Source organism: Coturnix japonica, chromosome 19 (genome assembly GCF_054131305.1).
Source record: "Coturnix japonica strain WE chromosome 19, WE-NBRP24, whole genome shotgun sequence".
Lineage (NCBI taxonomy): Eukaryota > Metazoa > Chordata > Aves > Galliformes > Phasianidae > Coturnix > Coturnix japonica.
In genome coordinates this window covers 1,675,655-1,700,733 of record NC_140681.1, presented here as the reverse complement: position 1 = coordinate 1,700,733, position 25,079 = coordinate 1,675,655, and the positions used below count along the sequence as shown (strand labels likewise).

At 57.0% G+C, this 25,079-nt stretch overlaps 2 protein-coding genes and 1 long non-coding RNA gene across 8 annotated transcripts in view; 2 read left to right on the top strand and 1 right to left on the bottom strand.

The window, feature by feature from the left end:
- Positions 1-1,925: 1,925 nt before the first annotated feature.
- On the top strand, positions 1,926-6,264 carry LOC146757760 (uncharacterized). Of its 2 annotated transcripts, none has more exons than XR_014935871.1 (3): positions 1,926-2,080; positions 4,343-4,528; positions 5,411-6,264. It is a non-coding gene; the product is annotated as an uncharacterized LOC146757760 (long non-coding RNA). The 2 variants fall into 2 exon arrangements; XR_014935872.1 differs by having other exon boundaries at positions 1,930-2,080; positions 5,414-6,264.
- A 5,694-nt stretch (positions 6,265-11,958) lies between these two features.
- On the top strand, positions 11,959-22,033 carry TP53INP2 (tumor protein p53 inducible nuclear protein 2). Of its 2 annotated transcripts, none has more exons than XM_015881254.3 (3): positions 11,959-12,101; positions 14,341-14,470; positions 15,997-18,787. In XM_015881254.3, the coding sequence occupies exons 1-3, from the start codon at positions 11,978-11,980 to the stop codon at positions 16,247-16,249; spliced, it is 507 nt and encodes a 168-aa protein (XP_015736740.1). In that variant the 5' UTR covers positions 11,959-11,977; the 3' UTR covers positions 16,250-18,787. The 2 variants fall into 2 exon arrangements, with proteins under 2 accessions (XP_015736740.1, XP_015736739.1); XM_015881253.3 differs by having other exon boundaries at positions 11,967-12,101; positions 14,140-14,470; positions 15,997-22,033.
- A 2,151-nt stretch (positions 22,034-24,184) lies between these two features.
- NCOA6 (nuclear receptor coactivator 6) overlaps positions 24,185-25,079 on the bottom strand; it is a 32,304-nt gene continuing 31,409 nt past the window's right edge. For all 4 annotated transcript variants that reach the window (XR_014935865.1, XR_014935864.1, XR_014935866.1 and 1 more), the window contains one exon: positions 24,185-24,804. Coding sequence is in view for 1 of the 4 variants with exons in the window: in XM_015881250.2 (XP_015736736.1) it covers positions 24,758-24,804 (47 nt within the window). In the remaining 3 variants the exon portion in view is untranslated. The remainder of the gene's footprint in view (positions 24,805-25,079) is intronic.

Here is a 25,079-nt window from a genome sequence, read left to right as displayed (position 1 = left end):
TAAAATAACTCACTCAGGCTCACGGAGTTCTTGATCAGCTGTCACTTCAACATTTTTTTACATGGCCACTCTTACTGTATTTAGATAAGTCCATGTTGATCCCCAACAACAGGATCACACATTTGGACACGGTGTTGGTTTCACTCTGGTGGTAGGTGAAGCTGTCTAATGAAACAGCAACGAAATGTGTTGATTCTCTCCCATCTCCCTGAGGATAATCACTTTGTGTTTGCTCTGCTGAAAGCATTCAGCACTTTGATTTCTGCATCTCTGTAACTTTAAAATAACAACAAGCCCAAAGGCAGTTAGTTCTAAAGGGGCAGCAAAATTACAGCCAGACCTGCAGTATTTCAGATGCTTCTCACACCTCACGTTGTCTGTGGATCTTCTAGATTCACTCACTTCGAGAGCAGGGACCCGATCCAAAGTATTGTTGGCTTTCATGCCCCATTATAACAAATGGCTGAGTTGGAATCCTGAGCCATTCAGGATTCAGAATGGCTGAATCCTGAGGATACAGACTGAGCCTTCCCAGCCAGCCCCCCTGCTTCCCTGCACGAGGACTCCCCCAGTGCCCCTTTGCAGCTGCTCCATGTCCCCCCACTGTGCTCCTTCTGGCTCAGGAGACAACCACAGCTGGGGCTGGAAAATGCTTTTTGCTTAAGACTTCAGACAGCAGCCCTTCCCTCTCCTTCACCCTCTTACCTTCCCTCTTCTTTCCCAAAGGCACATTTTGATTGATTGGTTCAAAGCTTTCCCATGGAGAGGTCAGTTTTGCAATGAAGCCTCTCTGAGAAATGGAAAAAAGGCATTACCCCTCTCTACAAACTGCACCTGCTTCCATCTGTGCTTATAAATTTCCAGTGGCTATATCATCATCATAGTATCATAGTCTCGTGCAGGTTGGAAGGGACCTTAGAGATCATCAAGTCCAACCCCCCGGGATTCGAGCCTCCTGTGTAGCAGAGCGGCACTTCTACCACTTGCGCCACAGGGAGGATTCCAACCCAGGGCCTCCAGTGTTGCAACGTGGCATTCCCACCACTTGCACCACCGGGGCACACTATATACCTGTCATAACCCTTCACATATTTTATGGCTAAAACATGCTTTGAATCTCTTTCACACTACAATACCACCAGACATGAGAGAGAAGCAAACGTTCTCTTTCAAAGCATCCCAAAGATGAGATACTTGCAAGGAGCACTGAGACAACTGAGCTTTTCTTTGCAAGGGCAGGCGGTGCCAAAATAATCCTGCCTGCCTTCTTTCATGCAGTTCAAACCTGGCGTATGTATGATGAGATTAATTGCACCCCTTGATTACCCTCCTTGCATGGAATGGTGTTTCTTGTACTGAAGTACTCCATTACATACACATTCACTCTGAAGCCCAAAACATGGGCACATATGAGAGCACAGGTTTTTATATCTCTCCAACAGATGTTTTAGGTCAGACCTTTCGAAACCCGGTTGCTTTCTATTTGTATATCTATTAGTGTGAAAATCACACTTGAGAAACCCCCTCTCCTCCTTCCCCCCCCCGTGTGGGTGGCTGCCAGGTGTGAGGGATTTGGGTGCAGAAATCTTTGGGCTCAGTGCTTTCTGCAGTTCCCAGGCTTGAGGGTCAGGCTAAAGTGCCCATTTCTTCCTGCAGTCTAGTGAACTGAAGGAAAAGGTGCTTTCTGCTTGTGGTCTGCAGATAACCGTGAGGGAACAGGTTGATTTGGGAAGAAGGACTCTGCTCTGCTCACCTCGTTCTTGCCCAGAGCTGGGCACAGACTGCTGCTCTTTGGGGTTCTTGGTCACCCGCAGTGTTCTGTTCCCACCATCAGCCCCATTTTTGTGCTCTCTGGGGACACAAACGCCTAGCGACGCTCCTCCTGCATGAGCAGGATGTGCGGGAAGCGCTGCGTTCCCCCCGGCAGGAGGGAGAGGGTGACGCGCATCCTCCGAGGACAGGAGAGGACTTCAGCTCTCTCTCCTTGTTCCGGCCAGCGCTGGGCTCTTTCCAGGGGCTGAGGGTGATGCTGCTGCCCGGGTGCAGGTTACTTCGGGAGCGTTCCCATCGTACCGGCACGGTGAGGCAGGGTCCCGTCACCCCGTGGGGTGGCTGGGAAGAAGAGGGGACAGCCGTTCGCAGGGAGAGGCTGGTCCGGGTGGACGGTGCCATTACGAGGCCCTGGGAACTGCTCTGGGCAGCGGGGATGAAGGCGGGGGGGGCTCAGAACCAGCGACCTCTGGTTCCCGTCCGTCCCCACCCGGCCCTCGGGGCTATCGCTGCCCCGCACCCAGCCTTCCTGCTGCGTGACTCTGAGCACCGCATCGCTGCCGGGTGCTGCACCCGCTGAGTGGCTCGCAGGAAGAGTCACTGCCCCGTGGCTGTTTTGTCCCGTGGGACGCGGCCCTTTGAAGTCCATGCCCGTCTGTCCCATGGTTATGTGAGTCGCTGCTGTGCACCCGGGGGGACCTGGGAGGAAACTCCAAAATCTTTCCCCTTCCCTCGTGCCCTCACTTGAGCCTCACCGCAGAGCAGTGCCGGGCACGCAGCGCTGTGCTGCCTCTTGAGCGGAGCGACTCCTGGGCTGTCTGTCACACCTGGCAGCTCCGGAGTCTGAGCTCTGGGGAAACTATGGGGAACTTCTGTGAAGGCACAAATGCTGGAATTTTGCCTTGGTCTTAATGCAGCATTTCTGAGCCTGAACCAGGTGCCCTGTATCACAACCAAAAGCCTTATTTCCACCTTACACATGGGGGGGTGGGCTCTTCAGACTGGTTTTGCACCTGCTCATCATTGCCCCTTGTGCAACCCTTGGTGCCTGGGGCACAGCTGTGCTGCAATCACAGCCAGCTCTTGCATCACCTGCACGGTGGCCTTTGGCAGCGGAAGAGCAGGAAGTAAAGGGTGGTTTTTTCAACAACCTGAGTTACACAAAGAATCAAATTGAGGCAAAATGGGTTTTGTGGGAGAAGCAGTTCTGTAAGAGCCTTTTATCTAAGTGTGTGAAGGGTGAGAGGTGAAGAGGTTTGCAGACAGAACAGCATGAGCTCTCCAAAATGTGCTCTCCCTGCCAGCGCCCTGGTGTCATTGGCACCACTTGGGTGGGACTGGGGGAGAGTTCACTGTCATGTAAGCCCTGTGCACAGACCACCTGCAAGAGAAGAGCTGCCTGGGAGATGGTGCCAGGATGTGGGGATGGCAGCATGGGGATGGCTGCATCCAGCTGCCACGGACCGACCCCTGACAGCCCTGCTGCTCAGCTGAGCTCACAGGGCACAGGAATCTGCTGCTGCCAGCCCATGTTCAGCCACCCGCCCTGCCTAACTCCCTCCTGGCCCCCAGTCTTCCTTGGGCCCAAGACAACACTGGGCTTTGGCAGTGCATGCACAGGTGAGGACAGGAGAGCCGGGCGCTGTCTGTGAGCGCTTATCTACAACACAATGACACATGAAAGAAATGATGAGCCCATGGGCTGTGGCCCAGCAGGTCAGGGAAGGTCTGTCTGCTGACCTCAACAGTGTGTTTGTGTTTCTGACCTTACAAAACCCGTTCCCTCTGTGGTTAAAACCGCAGGTGGAAATGAGGAATAGGTGGGGAGCAGTGGTGCAGGAGGTGTGTGTGCTCTCAGGTGCCTCTGTGCAGCCCTGTGTGGCTGTGTCAGACATGCCTGGGGAGGAATTTACCCAAATCCATGAACCAAGCACATGGCCAGGCCCCTGCTGATGGAGTGAGTGGCTCATGCTCTGGCTGTGACTGCCAGGGCTGCTGTGTGGGCCTCGGGGGTTTTGGACCTGTTAGGGAGTTTGCCTAGAACAATTCAGCCCCCTGAGCCAAGACCTGGTCCTATCCAACATATTTCCCGCCGTTATCTCGATCCTCATCCTTAGGGGAGTTTTGATTTTAATCCTGGTAACTCAGAAATCAGTGAACACCGGAGGTGTGAGGAGCTGCAGGATGCTGGTTCCCACCTGGGCTGTGTGGGCAGCACTGTGAGGCATGGGGTGTGAGCCAGCCCCAGCGGGGACTGTGGCGGCACATGGGCTGTGAGGGGCTGCCACATGCCGGGCTGTCTGTGCAGTGCTGGGCCCTGAGCTGGCTTTGTCTATATTTAGTGCATTTTTCAGATAACCCTCTTGTGCTATTTTTGGGCCAAGTGCTGACTTAAGGCCCCTTCTTGCCCTTGTGCCTGGCTGCGTCATGGCTTCCAAGCCTCCCAGTTTTCAGCGTCCTCCAATATCCAGATGTTTAGAAAGGTGTTGAGAAGAAAATGAGCTTTTTGGGTTATTAGCACTGCAAAAATGAGAGAAAGTAATGTCCTAAACTCCTTTTCCTTCTTCCTTAGGCCCTGTAGGAGGACTGTGAGGGCCAGGATCCAGGCTCTGCAGGGCTGAGCAGGGACACGGGGACAGCTCTGCAGCACCCAGTGGAAGACAGACCCAACGCTGTCACCGCAGCACAATGCACCGCAGTGCTCAATGCACTGCAGGTTCAGCGCTCAGCCCCAGCATGGTGAACCTGTGAGAGCCAGGTGAGCTCTCAAGGCTGTGCCCTGCTGTGCCCTGAGCTCAGCCTGCAGCCAGAACATGGGCTGTGTGAGCCAGGGAGCCATGCTGCCTTCAGGGCTGCACATGTTCATTTAAAGATTCCTGTATGTGCCAGAGGTCTCAGGATGGTGCACAGATAGCACCTGCCCTCTGCTCCACAGCCCCATTGCCAGCACTGCTGTGACTTGCAGCTCTCTGCAGCCAGGTGCCAAGGTCAGAGGATTTTTTCAGGATGCTCAGGAACATGTTTTTCAGGTCCCTGAGGTGGGTGTGGGGAGAACAAGATGGTGGGAGCAGGGATGTGAGCATGTAAAATCTTGAGGAGGCAGCTGGGGATCTATTCCCATCATCTCAGCACAAAACCAGACTGTGGATTAAGGGAAGACTTTAGTGTTCCCTTCAATATAGCAGAAGCTGCTCGGGGCAGGACATTTATAGCTGCCCTTCCGTACCAGGAGCTCTCTTGGGTTTCAGAGCTGGGTGACAACAGGAACGTGGCTCTGAGCCTCCCCAATGCTCTGCCAGTAACAGGCAGAGATCTCCTGTCCCGGTGCCGCGTGGCTCTGTGGGTGGCTGTGCCACGAGGCTCCATGGGCTTCTCTCTATGCTGCCATACAGCCAAGGGGCTCAGTGAGGAGGAAAGTGTAAAGGAGGAGCCTGCTCTGGGATCTCCATCAGCACCCCAGATCCATCTCCCATTTTTTATACCTGGTTATGCCATCTTGATCATAAAGGGCATAAAGAACTGCTAAGTAGAATATCCAGACCAATGCAGCTCATGGCAGCTTGTGAAAAGCACCGCCTCATGGCTGCTCCCCCTTGTAGCCTCCTTTGTGCCCCTAACCCATGCGTGTTGCCACCGACAGCAGCACTCTGCAATGTCACAGGCTGAAGATAACATCAGTGCAGGTGAAGTCACTGCAAGGACAGACACCGGCGCAGACGAGGAGCCTGCAACCCATGCTGAGCCTGGTGGGAGCCAGCCCTGACATCAGGAAGGCCCTGCAGGCTGAGCAATGCTGAACCCCAGGTGAGCTGGGACAGAGCCCCCGCCCTGAGCACAGCAGCGCCTGGAGCTGCTGACCTCCCAGACACAGCTATGTTCCCCACAGGGACGGCAGCTCGCAGCTCCAGTGTTGCCTTCCAGACAGGGAAATGTCAGCAGCACAGCTCCGGTTGCAGGCAGCCTGGCCTTCGTCCCCTCTGGTGCTGTGGAGTGACACAGAGCTGGGTGGCCTGACAGCTTCCCCTCATCCTTGTCCCCCCAGTTTTCTCCCCAGAAAGGACTAGGGAGGTTGGGAGGTGAATTTTCCAACCGCTTCCTGCCACTCAACATGATTTTTCAAGGCTGGAGGGAACATATTGTTTGCTTTCCCTCTGGGCCACCGCTGTTACAAAGCCACCTGTTATGGTTTTGCAATTTGGTTGGTGTTGGTATTCCACATCAGAACACCATGCCTAATAATGGGAGTAAAGGGGACAAGTTTTTTTTTTCTGTGGACTGTCTTAAATGTTCATGTGGGGAGGGGCACCGGAAGGGAAGTGAGGAAGGGGACGGGGTTGCTGGCCCGGCTCCCTGAGAGGAGACAACGTGGTCAGAGCTTCCTCCCTTCCACAGCTCCATCGGTGAGATTGGGGACTTGGTATTCTCTTTGTTGAAACTCTCTTGTTGTTGTTCAGCGTTATTAGGTTATTAAACTGCCATTCGTTCTCAGATCACCTTTTTTTTTTCTCCTTCATTTTTTGTTAGACATAATCGCAATCTCCCTTCCCTTCCCCTCTCCCTAAACGCACGTGGCCGGGCCGGGCCGCGCCGTGCCATACAGTGCCGCTAGAGAAAAGGGGGGGGCTTTTGTTCCTGCTGCCCTGGGTTTGTTCCCACTGTCCCGGAGTGAGCTCTAGAGAGAACTCCGTGACATCACCTTACCTGAGCACATGGTCATCAGACACCGTGACCTCACAGGCAGCCCCTGGATGAGGCACACACCCCAAAACCACCCTGGGGAGGATGACTGAGCACACCCCAGCAGCTCCCGTTTCCTCCTGTCCCCGAGCCAAGCCAGGAGCTGGTAGAAAACAAGATGTCAGTCAAAGAGGCACTGAGTCAGAGCACTCTGGCCGGGTCAGGCGAGGATGCTGGCAGGGTGCCCTGCAGGGGCTGGGCAGAGAAAATCAAAACTCCCCCGGGGGGGATCGTGCGTCCCACTCCTGCCTCACACACCTGCCTTGGGCAGCCCCCCTAAGTCCACGTGCTTTGCAGTCCTTGCTTCAAGGGGTGCTTGGCTTTGTTTGGCAGCCAGTTGGTGATTTTCTTGCACAAACAGTTATTTAGGGACAATTGACCCTAATTTGAAATAGAGTGCAAGTCTGCTTACTTGTTTTAATGAATGGAGAATGCCTCTACTGTGTTCATCTTTGCAAATAAAGTCTTTTTTATTATTATTTTCTTTTTTTCTTTTCAGAGAAGTGTAAATTTAACACCCAGATTTATGTCAAGTGAGGTCACCACCTGATGTTCAGCATTTTCTGAGTGCTCTTCATTGTTTGCTGTAGGTAAACTCCTTTGCTGCTGGAAGGCCGTGTTGGCTGCAGTTCCCAGCTCCTCAGACTGTCTCAGTCCTGTGCCCTGGGTACAGCTTCCCCACATCCCCAGGTGCCGTGCTCAGGGCTGCTCCTTGGGGCTGCTGTGGCTGCAATCACTGGGGGTTCACAGCTGAGCAACTGGAGGTGTCCCCAGAGAAGGATCCATCCCCAGCCCTGAAACAGCCGCACATTCCCAAATGGTCGGTTCCTTGCAGAGCTGAGCAGCCCCAGTGGACACCTCCAGCACGGGCAGAGCGGGTGTCCCCATGCTCACCATAAGCTGAGGGAGCTGGCATTGTTCAGTCTGGAAATGAGAAGGCTCAGGGGGGACCTCATTGCTCTCTACAACTACCTAAAGGGAGGATGTGGCTGGTAGGGGGGGAGGGGTGGTGTCGGCCTCTGCTCCTGCATAACTAGTGACAGGACTGGAGGGAATGGCCTCAAGTTGCTCCAGGGGGGTTCAGGCTGGATGTTAGGAATAACGTCTTCTCCAAAGAGTGGTCAGGCAGCGGAACGGGCTGCACGAGGAGGTGGTGGAGTCACCGTCCCTGCAGTGTTGGGAACCATTCAGGAGTTGTACTGAGGGAGGTGGGTTGGCGGTAGGTGGATACCCCACACAGTCCGCCAGCCCGGCCTGCGCTCAGCACGGGGCCCCGGTGCTGCAGGCGGTGCTGAGACGGCTCAGAGGTCCTGCCACGCTCCTATTTCCCAGCGTCTCGTTTCTCCAGGAGCTGTGGATAGCTGGACCCAACGTTCTGCTTTGAACAAAGGCAGAGAAATGAGAGCCGCCGTGCTGCCCGCTGGCGTCAGCGCCGAAGCGGAGCACTTACGTTACATGCCGGCCGTGCTCCCCGCCAGCAGCTCCGGGTGCTGCAGCTCACGAGCAGCCGGTGAAGCCGCCCTGGCAGCCGTGCGGTTTGTAGCGGTCACCCAAACACGGCGCAGCCACTTGGGCAGCTCCGAGCGGCATCGCGCCATCACGGCCCGCGCTCAGCTCCGCACAGCCCCGCACAGCTCCGCACAGCTCCGTACATCCCCGCACAGCCCCGCACAGCTCCGTACAGCCCCGCACAGCTCCGTACAGCTCCGCACAGCTCCGTACAGCTCCGCACAGCTCCGTACATCCCCGCACAGCTCCGTACAGCCCCGCACAGCCCCGTACAGCCCCGCACAGCTCCGTACAGCTCCGTACATCCCCGCACAGCCCCGCACAGCTCCGTACAGCCCCGCACAGCTCCGTACAGCCCCGCACAGCTCCGCACAGCCCCGCACAGCCCCGCACAGCTCCGTACAGCCCCGTACAGCTCCGCACAGCTCCGTACAGCCCCGCACAGCTCCGTACATCCCCGCACAGCCCCGCACAGCCCCGCACAGCTCCGTACAGCCCCGCACAGCCCCGCACAGATCCGTACAGTCCCGTACAGCTCCGCACAGCCCCGTACAGCTCCGTACAGCCCCGTACAGCTCCGTACAGCTCCGTACAGCCCCGCACAGCCCCGTACAGCTCCGTACAGCTCCGTACAGCCCCGCACAGCCCCGCACAGCCCCGCACAGCTCCGTACAGCCGCCGTTCCTGCGGGCGCTGCTGGCGGGACTGCCGCCGTAACGTTACTTAATGGAGAAGCGCGGGTTTGAACGAGTCGCCATTAAATTCCGCCCGCCGTCAGTCGGTGACGGGGCGTTGCGGCTCGCGGTGCCGTGAGTCCGGGCCGTGTCGCGTGACGCGGACACGCCGCCCCGTTAATGACTGTGCCCGGAACGCTCCATCCACGCGCGGACCGTTTCCTGCCTCCCGGCGCCACGTGACGGGCTCTGCACGGGATCCGCCCGCCCCGCTCCGTGCCGAGCGCGCAGGGGAAGGGCCCGGCACCGCCCAACGGCCCGGAGCGCTGCGGGCCAAGGGCTCCGGAGCAACACGGGTGTCCGACACCGCCGGTCCCCGCGGACACGGGGCACACGGACACGCGAACCTCCCACGTTCCGCCCCGCCCCCCGCGGCGCCGCCTCCCATTGGCCGAGGGGCGGGGGCGGGCGGGCCGCTTTGTGACGTCACGCTCAGCTGTCGGAAGGTCCCGATTAGTGCGGGGCAGCGGCGGGCGCGGGGCACAGCGCGGAGCGACACCGGGACGGGCCTGACGGGCCGCTCCCAACACAACTCCGCGCCCGCCGGTGCCGCATCGCCGACAGCGACCGGTACCGATACCGGCAGGTGAGTGCGCGCTGCGGGGAACGGGGGGGGGGTCCGGGGTTTCCGGGAGCGGCGGGGCGTCGGGCGGTGCCGGCCGTAGGGCGGGGGGCTCCGGGCCGGGCCGTGCGGGGGCTTTGGACCGGGCCGGGCCGGGGCCGCCCCCCCCCCCCCGCGCTGTTGTTTGTTTCGGCTCCGCCGGATTAAGCCCCGCGCCTGCGCCCCGCTCCCATTGGCCGCGCCGGGTTGGAAGCTGCGGTGACGTCACTTCATTTCCATATGACATTGAGACGTCACCGGGCCGCATCCCCCCCGCAATGTCCTCCCGCGACCCCGCGCGGCCCGGCACCGGCACCGGCACGGCCCGGCGGTCACTGATACCGGCACGGCCCGGCGGTCACTGATACCGGCACCGCCCGGCGGTCACTGATACCGGCGGTCCCGGCGCCGTGTGGGCCGCGCGGGCTCAGCGGGGGGGGCGGTTGGTTTGGAAATGGCGGCTGTGCGGGCTGCCATCCCGGTGTGCCATCCCGGCAGCCCCGCTCTCGTTCCCGCGGCCTCACGCGTGGCGCCGCGTGTCCCGTTCCCGCGGGCTCCGTGCTGCTGTCACCGCCGCCCCCGGGACGCCCTCGTGCTGCGGGACGCGGCCTCGGCTGCGGTTCCGTTACGGGCACGGGCGTCGGTCGGTCGGGCGGGCGCTGCGCAGCTCCGGCAGCAGCCGCTGTTTTCTTTCTTTAACCCCGAAGAATAAATGCTGTTATTTTTAATCCTCCAAAATACCGCTCCGCTTCCTCCCGCTCCGCGCTGTCGCCGTTTCTGCTGCTCGTGTGGTCGGGTGCGACGGGAAGAGCGCGGGGGGAGCGTTTCCCTCGAGGATGAGCCCGTGCCGCCTCGTGGGCAGCGCTGGGGGTGCCCGGCTGTGGGCCCGGCCCTGCTCGGTGGCTGCGGGGCTGCGCGTGGGGCCGCCGGGAGCTGCGAGACGCGGGGTCACCCCGCAGGGCAGCGGGCGGCCGGGGGGGGAGGGGAGCGGGGCCGCCCCCGTGTCGCGGTGCCGGAGTGTTGTCTAATTTAGGTGAGGTGAGCCGCAAATAGCGCTTCCCACGTGTGCTGGGACGCGCACCTGATCCGTACCGCTGCGCTGAGCGTCAGCAGCTCCCGCTGTGCCGGGACGGACGGCAGGGCTCGGCGGTGCCGCTTCCCGGCGCTGCTGTCCTCAAAGGGCGGAGCTGCCGGGGGTTTCCTCGCGGCCCTGGAGCTCGCTGGGCGCACAGCTGGGGCCGCTCCGTGTGGGCAGCGGGGACATCCCAGCCGTGGTCGGCGCCTGGGTGAGCCCGGGGGTGCGTCGCTCTTGTTTGCCTCCACGATGGTGAATCTATAATTTTATTGTTAGGATTCGATGCTCCAGGAAATGGGGCTGCCCGGTGCTTTGGTGATGAGCGCGTGGATGGGCGGTGCTGAGATGCCGTGCTTGTGGCCGAGGTCCCGGGGCACAGCGCTGCCGTGGCCGCGTCTCCGAGCGGGGAAGCTCCTCCGCTGCGCTTCAGTGCTGGCAGAGGGAACCCTCCCGGGATGATGGACGGGGGGGATCCCGTCTGCCGTCAGCGTGGGGGCTTTGCTGTTCTCTATGTCCAGCCACGGTGGCGTTTTCGTGTCCTTTTTTTGTCTCTGGACCAAATGCGTTTTCTGAGCGCGGTTAATGCTCTGCCCCTCGTGTCTGCCATCTGTCTGCTCTGAGGGCTCTGCAGCCATGAATGAAATCGGAGCGCTGGCCCCACGCTGAGCTGTGGGGCTCTTCCCCTGCAGGAAGCTGGAGCAGTAACGAGGTCCGGCTGGAGGAGGGCACAGCCCAGGGCAGAGGTGACACAGCCCTCGCCCTGCCTGGACTGTGGGCCGTGGTGTGCTTAATCCTGCTGCGTGTAGCCCTGGCTCTGCCCCTGTTCCCTCAGCTCGGGTGCACCAGGCACACATGGCAGTGAGTGGGTGTCTGCTGGGAGTGCCCACCCAGTGGGTGCAGTTGGGGTGGCTGTCTCTATGCGTGGCTGTGTGTGTGTGTGCCCTGCGGCGCTGGGTTTGGAGGCCTGGCTGGTACAGGTTTGGGGCATCATTAACAAGTAGCAGTGGTGGTGTGTGTGACATGGTCACCTCCCAGAGCCAGAGGGTGGCAATGAAATGCACGCAGGTGCTTGAGGAGAGCATCTCTGCAAATGACGCACAGAGAATCTAACAGTGACATCTTTCAGAATTAAGCCAGCCCAGAACAGGTTACAGCACTAGTGAGGCTTCTGGAGGTGAGAGTGCTCCCCTTGGAGCCCTTTTAGCCCTTGGAGCCCATCCCCAGCGAGTGCACATTTCTAACATGTCACGTGCAGCGCATCCTTTGCTGCAGCAGGGGCTGGGACCACCTTCCTGCTGTGCCCACTGGCACCATTCCTCTGGCCTGAATGCCCCTGTTCCCTTTTGCAGGCCTTTGCACTAAAGCCAAGTGAAGAACCTCATAACTACACTGCACTCCCTGTAACTCAGCAAAGACTTCAGCAAAGCACTCCTGCCACAAGGAAGGACCTGCAGCAACAGAGCTCTGTGCCCTTCCTTGTCTGCCCATCCCCGCATTGAGGCGGGCACTTAGCAGCCGCTTTTCTCCTGTCCCACCTGACTGCTCCCCACCATGTTCCAGCGTCTCACCAGCCTCTTCTTCAGTGACAGCAGCGCACCAGAGGGCCTGGAGGAGCCCAAGCCCTTTGTCTCCGAGGAGGAGGAGGAGGATGGATGGCTCATAATCGAGCTTGGAGGTGAGAGAAGTAAGGTTTCACACAGCTGCTGAAGGGACTTGTCTCTCCAGTGCCGGGCAAGTGCTGTCAGGTGATGGCATAGCTTGCCCCGCAGTGGAGATGCTGCCCTGGGGCTCCCAGGCTCTTGGTGCCAGGATGGGACTCCTGCACAGTTCTGGGTCAGGAGGAGAATTGGGCTTTGGGGTGGTCCCACCTGCTCACTGGGTGGGGGGCAGAGCAGCGTGGCCTTGGCTAAGCCAAGGGCAGGTAGGGATGACAGCCACATCCCCTGCACTGTATTGGGACCGTGTTCTCACGGCCACCCCCCCTGCAGCCATCTTCAGCTCTGCAACACATTGGAGTCTTCTGAAGCCACCCAAGGGGGGAAATCTCCTCTCCAAAAGCCTTTGTGAGGGTTTATCTACCCAAGGCATGCCCTGCACGTTTGACAGGAGCAGGTGAGGTCTGCTGCTGTGATGTCACTGTGTCTGGGGAGCCCCTCCATGCTCTCTCCTCCAGGGCTGGCTGTGCCCCTCTGACAGCAGCCAGGCCGTATGCATTCCTTGTGCATGAGGGCTTCTCCAGCTCCATTATGATCATTGGGTTGCTATTGTAGGGTCGATGATTCAGCTGATTGCAATGATCATTTTGTGACCTCTTGCTTGCACAGGCACACACAAACAGCTGGCTGCACTGCAGGCCGTGGGCTGCTGCTCCTCACTGCCCACCACTGCAGCCTGCTCAGCAGGGCTCCAAGGCTGGCTGTTTTTCTAGGTGACTTTTGTTTTGTTTTTTAACTGAAGCAGCCAGGCCCTTGATGCACAGCCAGCACTTCCAGCAGGGAGCTTGCGTGGACCTGGCACCCCACTGCTAATCCCTGTCGGCACCACGGCTGCCTAAGCATTCCCCAACCAGCGAGGGATCAATATAGTTCAGTCCTATTTTGGAGCCCAGAGTTATGTAAAGCACTTCCAAACCAAAGACTCTTGGCTTCAGCCCTGGCCTCTGTGCTGTGGCAGATGAGTGCCTTACAGCCCGGCTCTCCCCCAGTGGCCTCCAGGTCTCTGACCCATGTAGCACAAAGTGCACCTGACTGCATGGTCCCACGGGACACATCTCCAGGGCTCCATGTGCAGGCTCCCAGCTGCAAGTCCCCAGCTGCTGTGGGCAGCCCCTGTGACATCCAGGGCCCTCATTGGGATGGATGGGGATAATTTAGCACGTGTGGCCCCGTGTCCTGGGAGCATGCTTGACCCTGGGGAGCAGCGCTGAGTCTAAGCTCTGTGTCTGCTATTGGCAAGCAGTCTGCAGCCTGCTACAGTCACAGCTGTTCCTTGCCTGCTGCCCACTGGCCTGAAGCAAGGTGCTCTCTGCCTGTGAGGCTAATTGTGGCCGGCCCTGTTCCCAGGCAGGAGGAGCAAACACCTGCCCTGTGCTTTGTATTTTTTCCAGGCTGTTTAGGCAGCACAGGCTCATGTTTGCCTCCGATTTCTCCTGCACCTTCACCCTGTCCATATAGTCTGCACTGAGCCCACCCCAAGCAGGGCATGGCCCTGGTGGCTGCGTGGCAGTGCAGGAGGAGGCAGCCAGCAGGTTGCAGTCAGAGGTGATGTGAAAACATCTGGTGGAGCTCTGATATTCCATGGGAAAGATTTTTTTCCAGGGAAGAGGTGTGCACTGTGTGTGTTTGGCTTCCCCGTGTGCACAGTGTAGTTTGCTGCCCTTCTTCAATGGTGCAGTTCAGGTGATCTAGGAAAGCTTGCAGACAAAAGCAAGGATTCTTGACTGATTGATTGATTTAGCCAAATTTCTTTCTCTGCTTCAAGAAAGAAAAGAATTTCTGCCAGGATCCCCAACTTTTGGTGAAACCCCCCAGCAGGACCCATTACAGGGTCAGCACACAGGGCACGGGGGCTCCCTGTGCCCATCTGCGGCGGCAGTGCCGTGGGTTCATCACACACTAATGATGCCCCTTTCTCTCCCCCCTTTCCCCACTGTACATGGTGTGTGTGTGTCCCCGCTGCGCCCCGCATGGCTCTGCACCCCGCTTGCTCCCCAGGCGGTGCTGCCTGCCCCGGTGCACAGCGGCGGGCAGGGGCCGGTGGCCACGGGTGCTCGGTGCGGCCCCATCCGGCACCACCACCTGCCTCGCCGCCGGCCCCGGTCCCAGCTCACACCGGCAGCCCCATGCCCACCCTGCCCAGCCCCTGCTTGATGGACGAGAGTTGGTTTGTCACCCCTCCCCCCTGTTTTACTGCAGAGGAGCCTGGCCCCGATGGCGTGGGCAGCAGCCCAATGGAGGACCTGCTCATCGAGCACCCCAGCATGTCTGTCTACGTCACCAGCACCCTCGAGCTGGATGCAGAGGGACCTCAGGACGATGCTGCCAGGTGAGCATGAGCTCAGGGACCAGGGTGGCCGTGCACAGCATGCAGCATTTTGCCCATGCTGCACACCCAGGGGGAGTGGGGTTAGTGGTTTTAAAAGGTAGATTTGGGTTGGCCTAGGGAAATATTTAATGCCAGAGGTGATGAGATGCTGGAACAGGTTGATCAGGGAAGTTGTGGATGCCCCGTTGTCATTGGAAGCATTGAAGGTCAGCTTTGAGCAACTTGGTCTGGTAAAGATGCCCGTGGTAGGGGACTGGGCATGATTTGCTTTGAAGGTCACTTCCAACCAGAGCCATCTTGTGAGTCAGTGACATCAGTGTCCCTGTGTCCTATCTGGCAGGGTGCCTTGGCCAGCGCCATGCAAGGACAGCAGCTTCCATGCCTGAAAGTATTCTGGCATGCACTAGGACCATGTTAAAATGACGGCAGGCATGGGACTGGCCACGTGAAACCCTTGCTAAGTGCTTGCTGCTGGGGAGGCACTGGCCTTGTCCTCATCCTCTCCTGCATATTGCACGTCACCCTATTGCAAGGCTGGGGAGTCTGCCAGGCTGGGCTTAAGCCTGGTGGCTTGCATAAGAACAGCATGAGCAAAGAAGCCTCACCAGGAGAGGGTGTCCCTGAGCACATCGCTGCTCCTGAGCCCCCATTTTCCCCATACAGGGGAATGTTGCAGCCTGCTGCCACCAGCTCTCTCTCCTGGCTCTTTGCTGGCTCTGGTCATGCTGCCACTGTGCATGGCAGTGGGTCAGGGTGCTTCCCCCCTTCACCCACCACATGTGGGTGCAGATGTTTCTTTCTGGCCCATATTCCAGTAAAACAGGGGATGTAGTTAAACAGAGATGCCATAATCTGCCACCTAACTAAGGTTCCAACCAGACCCAGACCCCTGCCATCCCCTTCCCTGGGAGCTGACAGGATGCAGCCCCTGGATCTGCCCTTCCCACATCTACAGTCTCTGTGCAACATGGGGAGCTCTGTCCTCTCCCCATGGCTGTCCCTCACAGTGCTCAGGAAAGCCCTGACTGTGACAGCCGGCCCAGCCCTGATGCTGCAGTGCTGGGCTGCTGCTGCCATGGCCCTGTGAGCCCTTCCCCATGTCAGGGAAGCATTCCTGGTGTCACGGCTTTGCTTTTCACCCAGCCTTACAAGGCAGGGTTGGAGAACCTGTTTGGCCGGGGTCGATGTCCCTCTTGGCCTGCTTCTTTTGCGAAGCCCCGCTGAGGGCTGCAGCGCCATCTCTGGAGGAACTTCGGTGCTGGTGGGTGAAGGAGGAGGGAGGCCAAAGGGAGCTGGGAACCGGCAAGGGAGAGGATCTGCTTAGGGAGCGGGATGGGCGCAATAGGGCCGTGGGCTGCGCTCGGCTCCCGCCCGCCGGGTTTGAGCGTTCCCCTCCCGCCCGGACCATCCCACAGCCCTCGCACGGACACCGGCGGGGATGGGCCCTGCGCGGAGCAGGGGCACGGGAGGGCGTGGGACGAGAGCCCCGGGCACCGCCGAGCTCTGACGGTGCCGTGTTCCCACAGGGAGGTGCCGGAGCCCCGTCTGGAGCGGCACGTGCCGCACCGCAGCGCGTCCCTGTCGGTGAAGGCCGCCGTCCTGGAGAAGGTCAGCCAGGCGCGGCGGGTGCAGCGGGCCAAGCAGCTGGCCGAGAAGCCGTGGCTCAGCCAGAAGGCGCTGCAGCGGCAGGACCGGGCCCGGCAACGTCCGCCCCGTCGGGCCCGGCAGCGCGCGGGGAGCTTCCTGCACCAGCCGTGCCAGCGCCACTGCAACTACTGACCTCGGCGCGGCGCCCGCCGGCGGGGCTCGTTCCCCCGCTCACAGCGGCCCCGGCGCCGCCGCCCCGCGCTCCTTCCGCCCCCCTCCCTCCCCCGGGCCGTCCCGGCGTCGCCTCGCGCGGTGCGGACGGGAGGAGCGGAGCCGCGCTGTGCGCCGTGCCGGCCGGTCACCCCGCAACACCCCGACACCCCCCGACACCCCGGAACGGCCCCTTAACGAAACCCGAGCTGATCCCCGTTGGTTGTGTCCCGAGGAGCTGTGACAGCAGTGCCTTTCTTGATGACATCCCGCCCCTCCAGGTGAACTGACCGCGATGTCACGAGTGGATTCCACGTAGCGGGGAACGGAACGGCGACCAGATTTGGTATCCGAGGGGAAAAACCAACACTGTAACCAACGCTTCCTCCTCCCGGCTGCCGGCAGAGCGGACTGCGGGCAGAGCTGCTGGCACCGCTGCGGGGCCCTCGGCTGCTCCGCACCGGCAAAACCAGCGACCCCAGCAGCCCCGATTCCTGCCCAGATTTCTTAATCGCGTTTTTAGCACAGTCATATGAACCCCCACTGCCATTTGTACAGACCGCCGGGCGGGGCTTCGCGTTTCGTATTTTTAAAGACAACCTTACCAGAAATCTCAGGAAACAAAGCACTGAGCCGGGAGCCGTCGTTGCGCCGCCGGGAGCTGAGAGCTGGGCAATGCAGCACCGCGGGGACGTCGGCGGATCCCCGCAGCCTCCGGAGAGCGCCGCGGCCACGAGCAGCCCCGAGTCCTGCGCTGTGTCAGCCAAGGAACGGCAGCCGCCCCCAGCAGCAGAGCAGAGAACGGACCCGCGCAGCCCCCCTGGGTGGTGGAAGCACGTTGGAGCCGGTGGCAGAGAACGTGAAGGGAGATGGAAGGATGGAAGCCAGCGGTCGCGGCACGAGGCCGAGCAGTGGGATGCAGGCCAGAGCTGTGCCGCACTGGGAGCCCTGTCTGACCTGCCGACGTCGCATTGCTGAGGGCAGCCATCTCCAGGCCTGGGCGATGCTCATCGATGCTGCTGCACTGGGGCTCCTCCTGGCACCCCGTGTTGGCCTGTCAGCATTGGGAACCCCTGGGATGGCAGCGTGGGAACTGCCTTTAGGCAATTGTTGTAGGCCCAGCCTCAGCCTGCTGCCCTTTTTTAAAGAGAGTAAAACGCACCCCCAGGCCCTCCTCCATGAGCAGCCTCCCAGACCCCTGACTGCAGACCGCAGGGTTTACTGTTAGCTCTGATGAGCGGTCCCAAAAGCACACGAAGAATGGAAACGTGTTTCAATTACCTTTATTCTAAGCCACACATTGGAGCCTTCCAGATTCAATTCTTCCAGGCCAGTTTCTCGTTCCAGTCCTGCTGGGCGCAGCGCTGGCTGCCATGCTGCTGGGATCCCAGTTCCCATTCCTAACAGGAACCCCCATTTCAAATTCTCTTTTCTAATGTCAGTAGCAGGCGGGGCTGAAGTTCTGAGGCAGAAAACAGGCAGTTGTGTTGTGCTGCTTTTCCTGCTGTTATGGTAAGAACGGAGTTGCAGAGCTTGTTCCCAAAGCAGAGTAGGAGCGAGCCAGGGGTCAGTGCCTCATCCTGCCCACCCTGGACACAGTCAAGATGCACAGTTGCATTTCTGTACCAGAGACTGATGGATGATTCCTTGACTTGAGGGGAAAGTTTACATCCTTTGGCTTCCTTGGCTTCACATGAAATGCCTTTTTATTTCTGAAGTGATCCCTGGTACAAACTGGGAGCACTGCTCTCGTAGGAATACAGCTACGGGTGCTGCTGAGGACGACAGAGTCTTTATTGGGCACCTTGGTGTGCTGAGGAGAGCTGGGTTTGACACCAGGTGCCACATCCTGCAATCCCGCTGTCTCCAGAGCTCTGGATGATGTCCCCATTGGTCACCAGGCTGTTCCCCGCCCCAACAATGCCTTCAGAGGAAGAATTTTTTCTCTAGCCCAAAGGCACACCAAGTTAACAATGCCAGCAATTCTGCCTCCCAGCCATCTTAACGTGCTGCAAGTTCTGCACATCTGAGCAGCTACCCGTCCCAACAGCCCCTGCAAGGAGCGCCCAAAGCCAAGGCTGGGGGTGCCACCTCCACCCCTCTGCAGCTCAGAGGTGCTGATGTGCTGAGGGCACCACGCAGCCCCTGGGCTGAATGCTGCCGCATGCACACTGCGTGTCTTGTGTCCGCTCAGCCACGTTGCCCCATAGGAGACCCCTCACCGTGTCAACACTGTCCTCTGCTTCCTGCTCCTCCTGGCACTGGGGCATCCACAGCCCCAGCTGAGCCCTCCCTGGTTCCCATCATCTGTTTCAAACAGCAAACACTGTTGCTCTGTCCCATTTTGGGGAAGAGACTGCAGAGTGTTCTGTTTTCCTTGCGTCTTTCCGTGCCAGTCTGAGACATCTGTCATCGTGCTGCTCCCAGCCAACACAGGAAAATAAGTGGAACTACTATCACCCTTTTTATCAAGAGTATCTTTATAAAAGGTTAATAAATTATTAACAGTGTTCTAACGAAGAGGTTAATCCAGAGTCGTAGCATCCTGTGGGCGAGTGGAGTGCACTTACTATGGTGAATAGGCTCCTGGGGCTCCCCCCTCTGATGATTGCATACTTGCTCACGTATTAATTAATACCTATTAATCACCAATTAACCCTGTTCACAGTGAGTATGGATTCACTTCTCGCACTTTGTGACCAACACTCCTGATGCTGTGGCAGAGACACGTTTGAACTGTGCTTTGCAGAAGACCCACGCTGCTCCTGTCCTGTCCAGCAGTGATCACCACAGCCGGCCTGATACCAAATCTCCTGCCCCACTGTAGTAAGATCAAGGAAAACCCTTCACACTGAGGTGACGAGCCTCCTTGAATCTTAAAACAAATGAAAGGTGCTTAAAAACTGAGAACTTTTTGGTGTGCAGAATTTGCACCTGTAAATATTTTAACTCCTGGTTGGATGTTCAGTCGGTTGTTTTGGGGTTTTTAGTTTTTAGCTGTTTTGCATCCAGTCGTTCTGATTAGTGAGTAGCTGTGCGGTGCTCCCAGTGGGAAGGGGGGGAGCACAGAGCAGGGAGAGTTGTGGCTGCGTCCTGCTCGGGCAGTGGGGTGAGTTTATGGCTTCGTTTTGTTGTGCAGGGGGAAGCTACAGCGTGGGCAAACGGGTTGGCTGGGGCCCATCATGGGGTGCTCTTCTGGACACTTCCAATTGGATGTGGGTTCAGTCACTGCCCATGAGGCTGTAGTTACTCACCTGCACAGAGCCTGTAGGGCGGTGTGGGGATGGGCAGGCATGAGAGCGGCAGCCACATCCTTGTGTTGTGAGCATCATCCCTGATTCCCTTGTGTTTATCCCCACAATTCGCATCGTACTGCTGGAATGGAGCAGGCCTGTTCTGCTGTGAACAACCCAGCGCAGGCTGACACCTTGTGAAAGCCCCAAGGTTTGGGCAGCTGGTGAGGCACTGGGGAGCAGTGCTGGGGCAGGCTGACAAGGATTGCTTCTGCCACCCCGGCAGCTCAGCACAGCCACGTCCTGCTGCCTGGTTCTGGCTCTGGCTGGCACCGGGAGCCGTGAGGTGGGGCAGAGGGCTCTGAAGATTGCAGCCACTAATGTGCTTTCCAAAACAAGTGCCGTGAAGGTTCGCTGTAGGAAGAAAATGGTTCTTTCCGCAAGAGTCAGCTTTTCTATAATGGAGAAGGTTTCCCCCATAGCTCATCCCAAAGATCACATCCACAGGAGTACTCACTGTACCTCCAGGCGCGTTGCTAATGAGTAGGTAATTCTATGTTTACATCTTCTCCATTCAGCCCCACTGGGCAGAAAGAGGCGCAGCCGTCCTGTTCTGCTCAGAGCAAGAAAATGAAGAAAGCACATTGCAGCAAGACTTGGGACACAAATGGCACAGCTTAATGATTGCTCCCACAGAGGCTCAGCGTCAGCTCCAGTGCCTGGCAGCACCCAGACCTCCACAGAATGCTCGCGGTTAGAGCAGGCCTGCAGAGGTGTGCCTGGATTTCACTTTGGTTCCAGCTGCCGGTGGTTCAAAGTGGTGAATATTATCCCAGTGTAATCGAGGGCTCAGTCCTTGTTATGTTAATGTGACCACAGTGTCTTCCATGGCCTCGTGCCACATGTTGTCCGTGCACCAGGAGATGGCCTTTCTGCTTCTTAGAAGAGGTCAGTCTTTATTGAAAACTACAGCTCTGTCTTTGTAACATGAGGCTGAACAAACCGTGCAACTCTGTGGAGCAGCAAAATTGTCCCGTGCTGTATTCCTTCCATTCTTCCCTGCAGGCAGATGAGGTGATGGTGCCCACCCCATCCATTGCGCTGCACTGGGGGTGCTGCTTTTCCAGCTCAGAGTCACCAAAACGCTGTTAGAGCTGAGCGTACAAACCTGACAGCTTCAGCTCCACTGCAGCTGACAGCACAGCTCCTGCTGCTGCATCCCATTGCTGGTGCAGCGGGGCTGGGGTGAGCACGAGGAAATTGTATTCCCTTCAAATGGGGGGGAAAGAAACCAGCACCATAATTCCAGCTTGCAGCTTAAAACCAGCCACGGGGAGCTCCCACTCCTCCCCTCCTCCACCTTCCCCACTCACCTTTGTTGGAAGCTGATCGCAGGCGGGCCCAGGTCTTGCTAGATCTTTTCTTTAGCTCTGTTTCATCACAGTTACACTTTGGGAAGTGTAGGGGTGGTGGAACAGCGCAAGGCGTAACAATCACATAGTGTATTTTTTCTTGTATCACAAATGTACCTGTATGGAGCAATGGGTCACTGCAATACTTTATTTATATGTATCCACCCTCCAACTCGGTATTCTGCTTGTAAGACTCACCCAAACTTACTGCACATCGCCGTGCTGTATGACTGTGTATGTGCCTTCCACCCTTTGCTCACGGTCTGTCATCTTATTTTTCCTTAAACAACTGCAGAACTTGAATAAATCAGCAAACGACAGTTAAAAGTCCTATGCAAGGGATGACTGGGAATTTCATTTTCAATACTCCTGTGTTTCTACGTTGCTTTAACAAGCAGGTGCTGGGACTTGCAGAGAAGCCTCACAGAAAGAACACCCTCAAAGCCCCATTTCGGCTGCTGAAGCTCCTGGGCAGCTTTGAGGTGCTCAGCCCCCCCCCAGCACAGCTCCTCACCACTCCATGTGTGGGGCTGAGCAGCCAGCGCTGCCCCGGGACAGTGCTCCACATCCAGCTTTGCCTTCCATGTCCTCTTCTAAAGAGAAAGCGCTGTGCGGGCTGAGCAGGATGCCTTACGCCTGTGCTCGGATGCTGAGCAGGTTGTGGAGCCACAGAGCCATGTGATGCGATGCCCACGGCCATGTCCTGCCGCAGGGCGACCCGCTGCCCAATGCCTTACACTGGTGAGATGACACCGACACCGTGATTTTGGAGACGAGAAAAATGAGCCCCACATTTTCTACATCACCTGTGCTGTAGGACTGAAAGAAAGCTTGTTCAAAACACTAATGGAATACGTCCTCTGTGTGCGTTAACGTGTTAAATCGATGTAAGCAGGGTTAGTAGGGGAAGGCTGTCTGCTTCCTGTAGGACTTTGTTTAAACGTTTGCCACGTGTCAACAGACTGAGGGACACGACTGCCTGGAATACGTTACGTAGTGTGCCTGTGTGTGTGTAACCTGGGTTTGGTTGTTAGACTATAATGCCGTCTTTTGACTGAAAAAAAAACCCCGACTAATATAAAGAAAAACCACAAGAAATAAAATATATATATATATTTAAAGTCTATTTGACGTGTATTCCTCTGAAACCTACGAGTGCAGCTGCTTACAGACTGACTGCACAATGCAGAAGGTTTTGGCTTTTGAAATGGGCTTTGAAAAATCAACGCTGTAACTATCAGACAAGTCAATGGAAAGCAGCGCCCTTCAAAGACAAGGATGAGAAGAGGTGGCACAGGCTGTCATTACAGAACTCTTCCCCCATTAGCAAACCCTAAAGCTTCATAGAGTAGTGTGAGGACAGTTGAGATAAGTTCCACTTTGAAGATGAAGCATTTCTATGGTGAGGGCTGCTGACCATGGCAGGGCGCTGCCCAGAGGAGCTCCATGCACACAGCTCCAGCTTCTGCTCTGGGACCCAAAGGGCTGAGCTCCTCTCCTCCATTCCTCCTCCACCCAGCATTCCCTGTCCCCGGCCATCCCGGTGACCCTCTATCAGTCCCCCATCAAGTTATTAACAATTTTCTTGCATATTGTTGTGGAAACCAGGTGGCAATATTCCACACATGGCTTAACATGTGCCAAGGAAAGGGCAATGCTTGCTTCCTCCCTTACCCACCGTTTACACCTCCATTATCAGCACCCGCTGACCCTCCCTGCCCCAAACCAGGCTCTCTCAGCCCCAGGCTTCCCTTTCGCAGTGGGCACCAACACAAGGCCCCCCCACCCCTTCCCCAGCACACCCCTCCTTTCCCAGGGCTGCCATCCACCTCCCACTTTGTCCTGCCCACATCTCCCTGGACCACAACCCTGCCATCAGCTTCCCCTGTGGTGGTGCTTTCTGCAGTCCCAAGCGCACCCCTTTATTCCCCATGGAGGAAAAGATCCCCATAGATATTACAAGGAACCCTTGTGGGTGCAGTGCTGTGGTTGGTATGGCTGGAGCTAAGCTCGAAAGCAGATCTCTCACTCGTAGCACCAACACCTTCAGGCTCTGCAGGCTCTTTTCCTGCCCACAGAACAAGGACCTTTCCTGCAAACACCTTTCAGTTCTGTGAGCTTTGTACAGTTCCTCATCCCCCTTGAACTTCCCCTGACCTGACAGGCAGTGGCAGCAGCCAGGCCAGGCCCAGAGCATGGAGATGCCGCAGTGGGCATTGCCATGCTGATGGACAGGACAGGAACAGCAGCACTGCAGTACAGTCCCTCCACCTGCACTGGGGCAGTGGGACGTCTGACAGGCGTGGGGCAATTCTGCTTTGTCCTCAGCATCACCCCACAAAAGGAATGAAACCAACCTCATGAGCTGGATGATTAAAATGAGGTTAAGAAATGGTGAACTCTGGAAGTAGTAAAAATAGGTCGCCTCAAAAAGTCAGCTGGCTTCCAGTTGACTGCATGTGTATGTGTGTGTGAGTGAAATACACAAATAAATGCATAGAAATCCTACAGGAGATGATGCTTTCCCTGGCAGCTGACCTCAGGGCACTGCAGTGCAGGACAGGGCTGCGAGCAGCAGGGCAAGGCCAGGCCTTGGGGAGGAGGCAGCACTGCCACACCAGAACAGCTTCTCCGAGGCAAAGGAAGTGAGGAGCCGAGCTCTGATAGCCAAGGAGGAAGGGGAGACGTCAGCCTTGCTCAGTTACCTGTGCACAGATAGGTTATTTCTGCCATTACAAGAGGCAGCAGCTGCAGCTTATGCATTTTAAAAGATATAAAGACCCGCTGCAGCACAAAGCAAGCCACCATCTAGAAAGACTCGTTTCTCCATTCCTCCCCACAAGAGCTCCCCGGAACAAAGAGCTGACCTACTTTCCCTGGCAGCACACAAACCAGTGGCAGCCATGGCCATGCAGCCCCGCACAGACACCGCACAGACACCCCAGGCTGCTGCAAAAATTTGCTGCACTGCAAATAGGGATCTCTTCACACTGTTGATGCCACACTTCCTGCAGCTCCGTTCTCCTGCTGAGCACCTCTGGATTCCAGCTGGGTGCAGTCCGTGCATTCACTGCATACAGCCCCAGCTTGGAGGGTGGCCTTGGAATCCTTGTCTTGCTTCTCCACAACAGCTGCACTGCTTCATTCATCCGCAGCTCAACAAATTCCTTCCTGAAGCTCCATATAAGGAGCTGGTCGGCCCGGAGCTCCACATAATCCATCCGTGCTCCCCGTTTGGAACGATGCCACCGTTAATAATAATGCAACCCAAATTATAGGACAATAACATTTATTTAGAGCATGAGGGATTCCACATTGTACAAACCCATAAAGTCATTTTTGTGTCACTGGTCCATTTCTACAACAAATACATCCGATCTACTATATAATAATAAAATTATTTACATTTCCAAACAAAAACTGGGTCTGTTTATAACCCTCTCACTGCTATTCACATACAGTACTTAAACAACAGCACAACACGTTATTTTTATACCTAAAAATGACAACCCTGTATTCTAATTTGTTTATGAAAAGTGGAAACAAAGACATTTACAATTGCCTCCCCCCCCCTCCCCTTTCTTACAAACACATTAAGCTCAAGTGTTTAACCTGGACTTCATCCTCTCCATTCAGGGGGCTTTAAAAACAATTCTGTTTTTATATCTATTTATCTGGTCTTTAGAAAAACAAAAACCCACCCCCCAAAAGCATTTCTTGGGAGCGGAACAATATTAAAATGACTTACTGTACAGAATTTTATTTAAAAAAGAAAAATCACAGCTCAAAAATTGCTATTGGTAAATTCACACTCATTTACAAGTTTCATGTTTCCATGCAGTAATTTACTTGGATTTTCTTCTTTTTGACTGCATTGCACTGGCACTCGTTTCTGAAATCAAGAGAAGAAAAGAAGCATGGATGCTCAGTCGGTAACCATTCATGTGAGGTGCACAGATCGCCCTCCTACCATCCTAAAGTCACAGCGGGGAGGGATCGGGGACAACCCCTCACAACACACAATGCAGGCTGCACCCTGAGCACCGCCAGCACCTTCTGTGGCACAGCTGGGCGCAGCAGCACGGCCTTGAAAACAGCAGTTGTGCACCTTCAGCTCTCTAACGTGAGTCTCACACAGCTCACATCTCGCTCAGCCACTGCACGCAG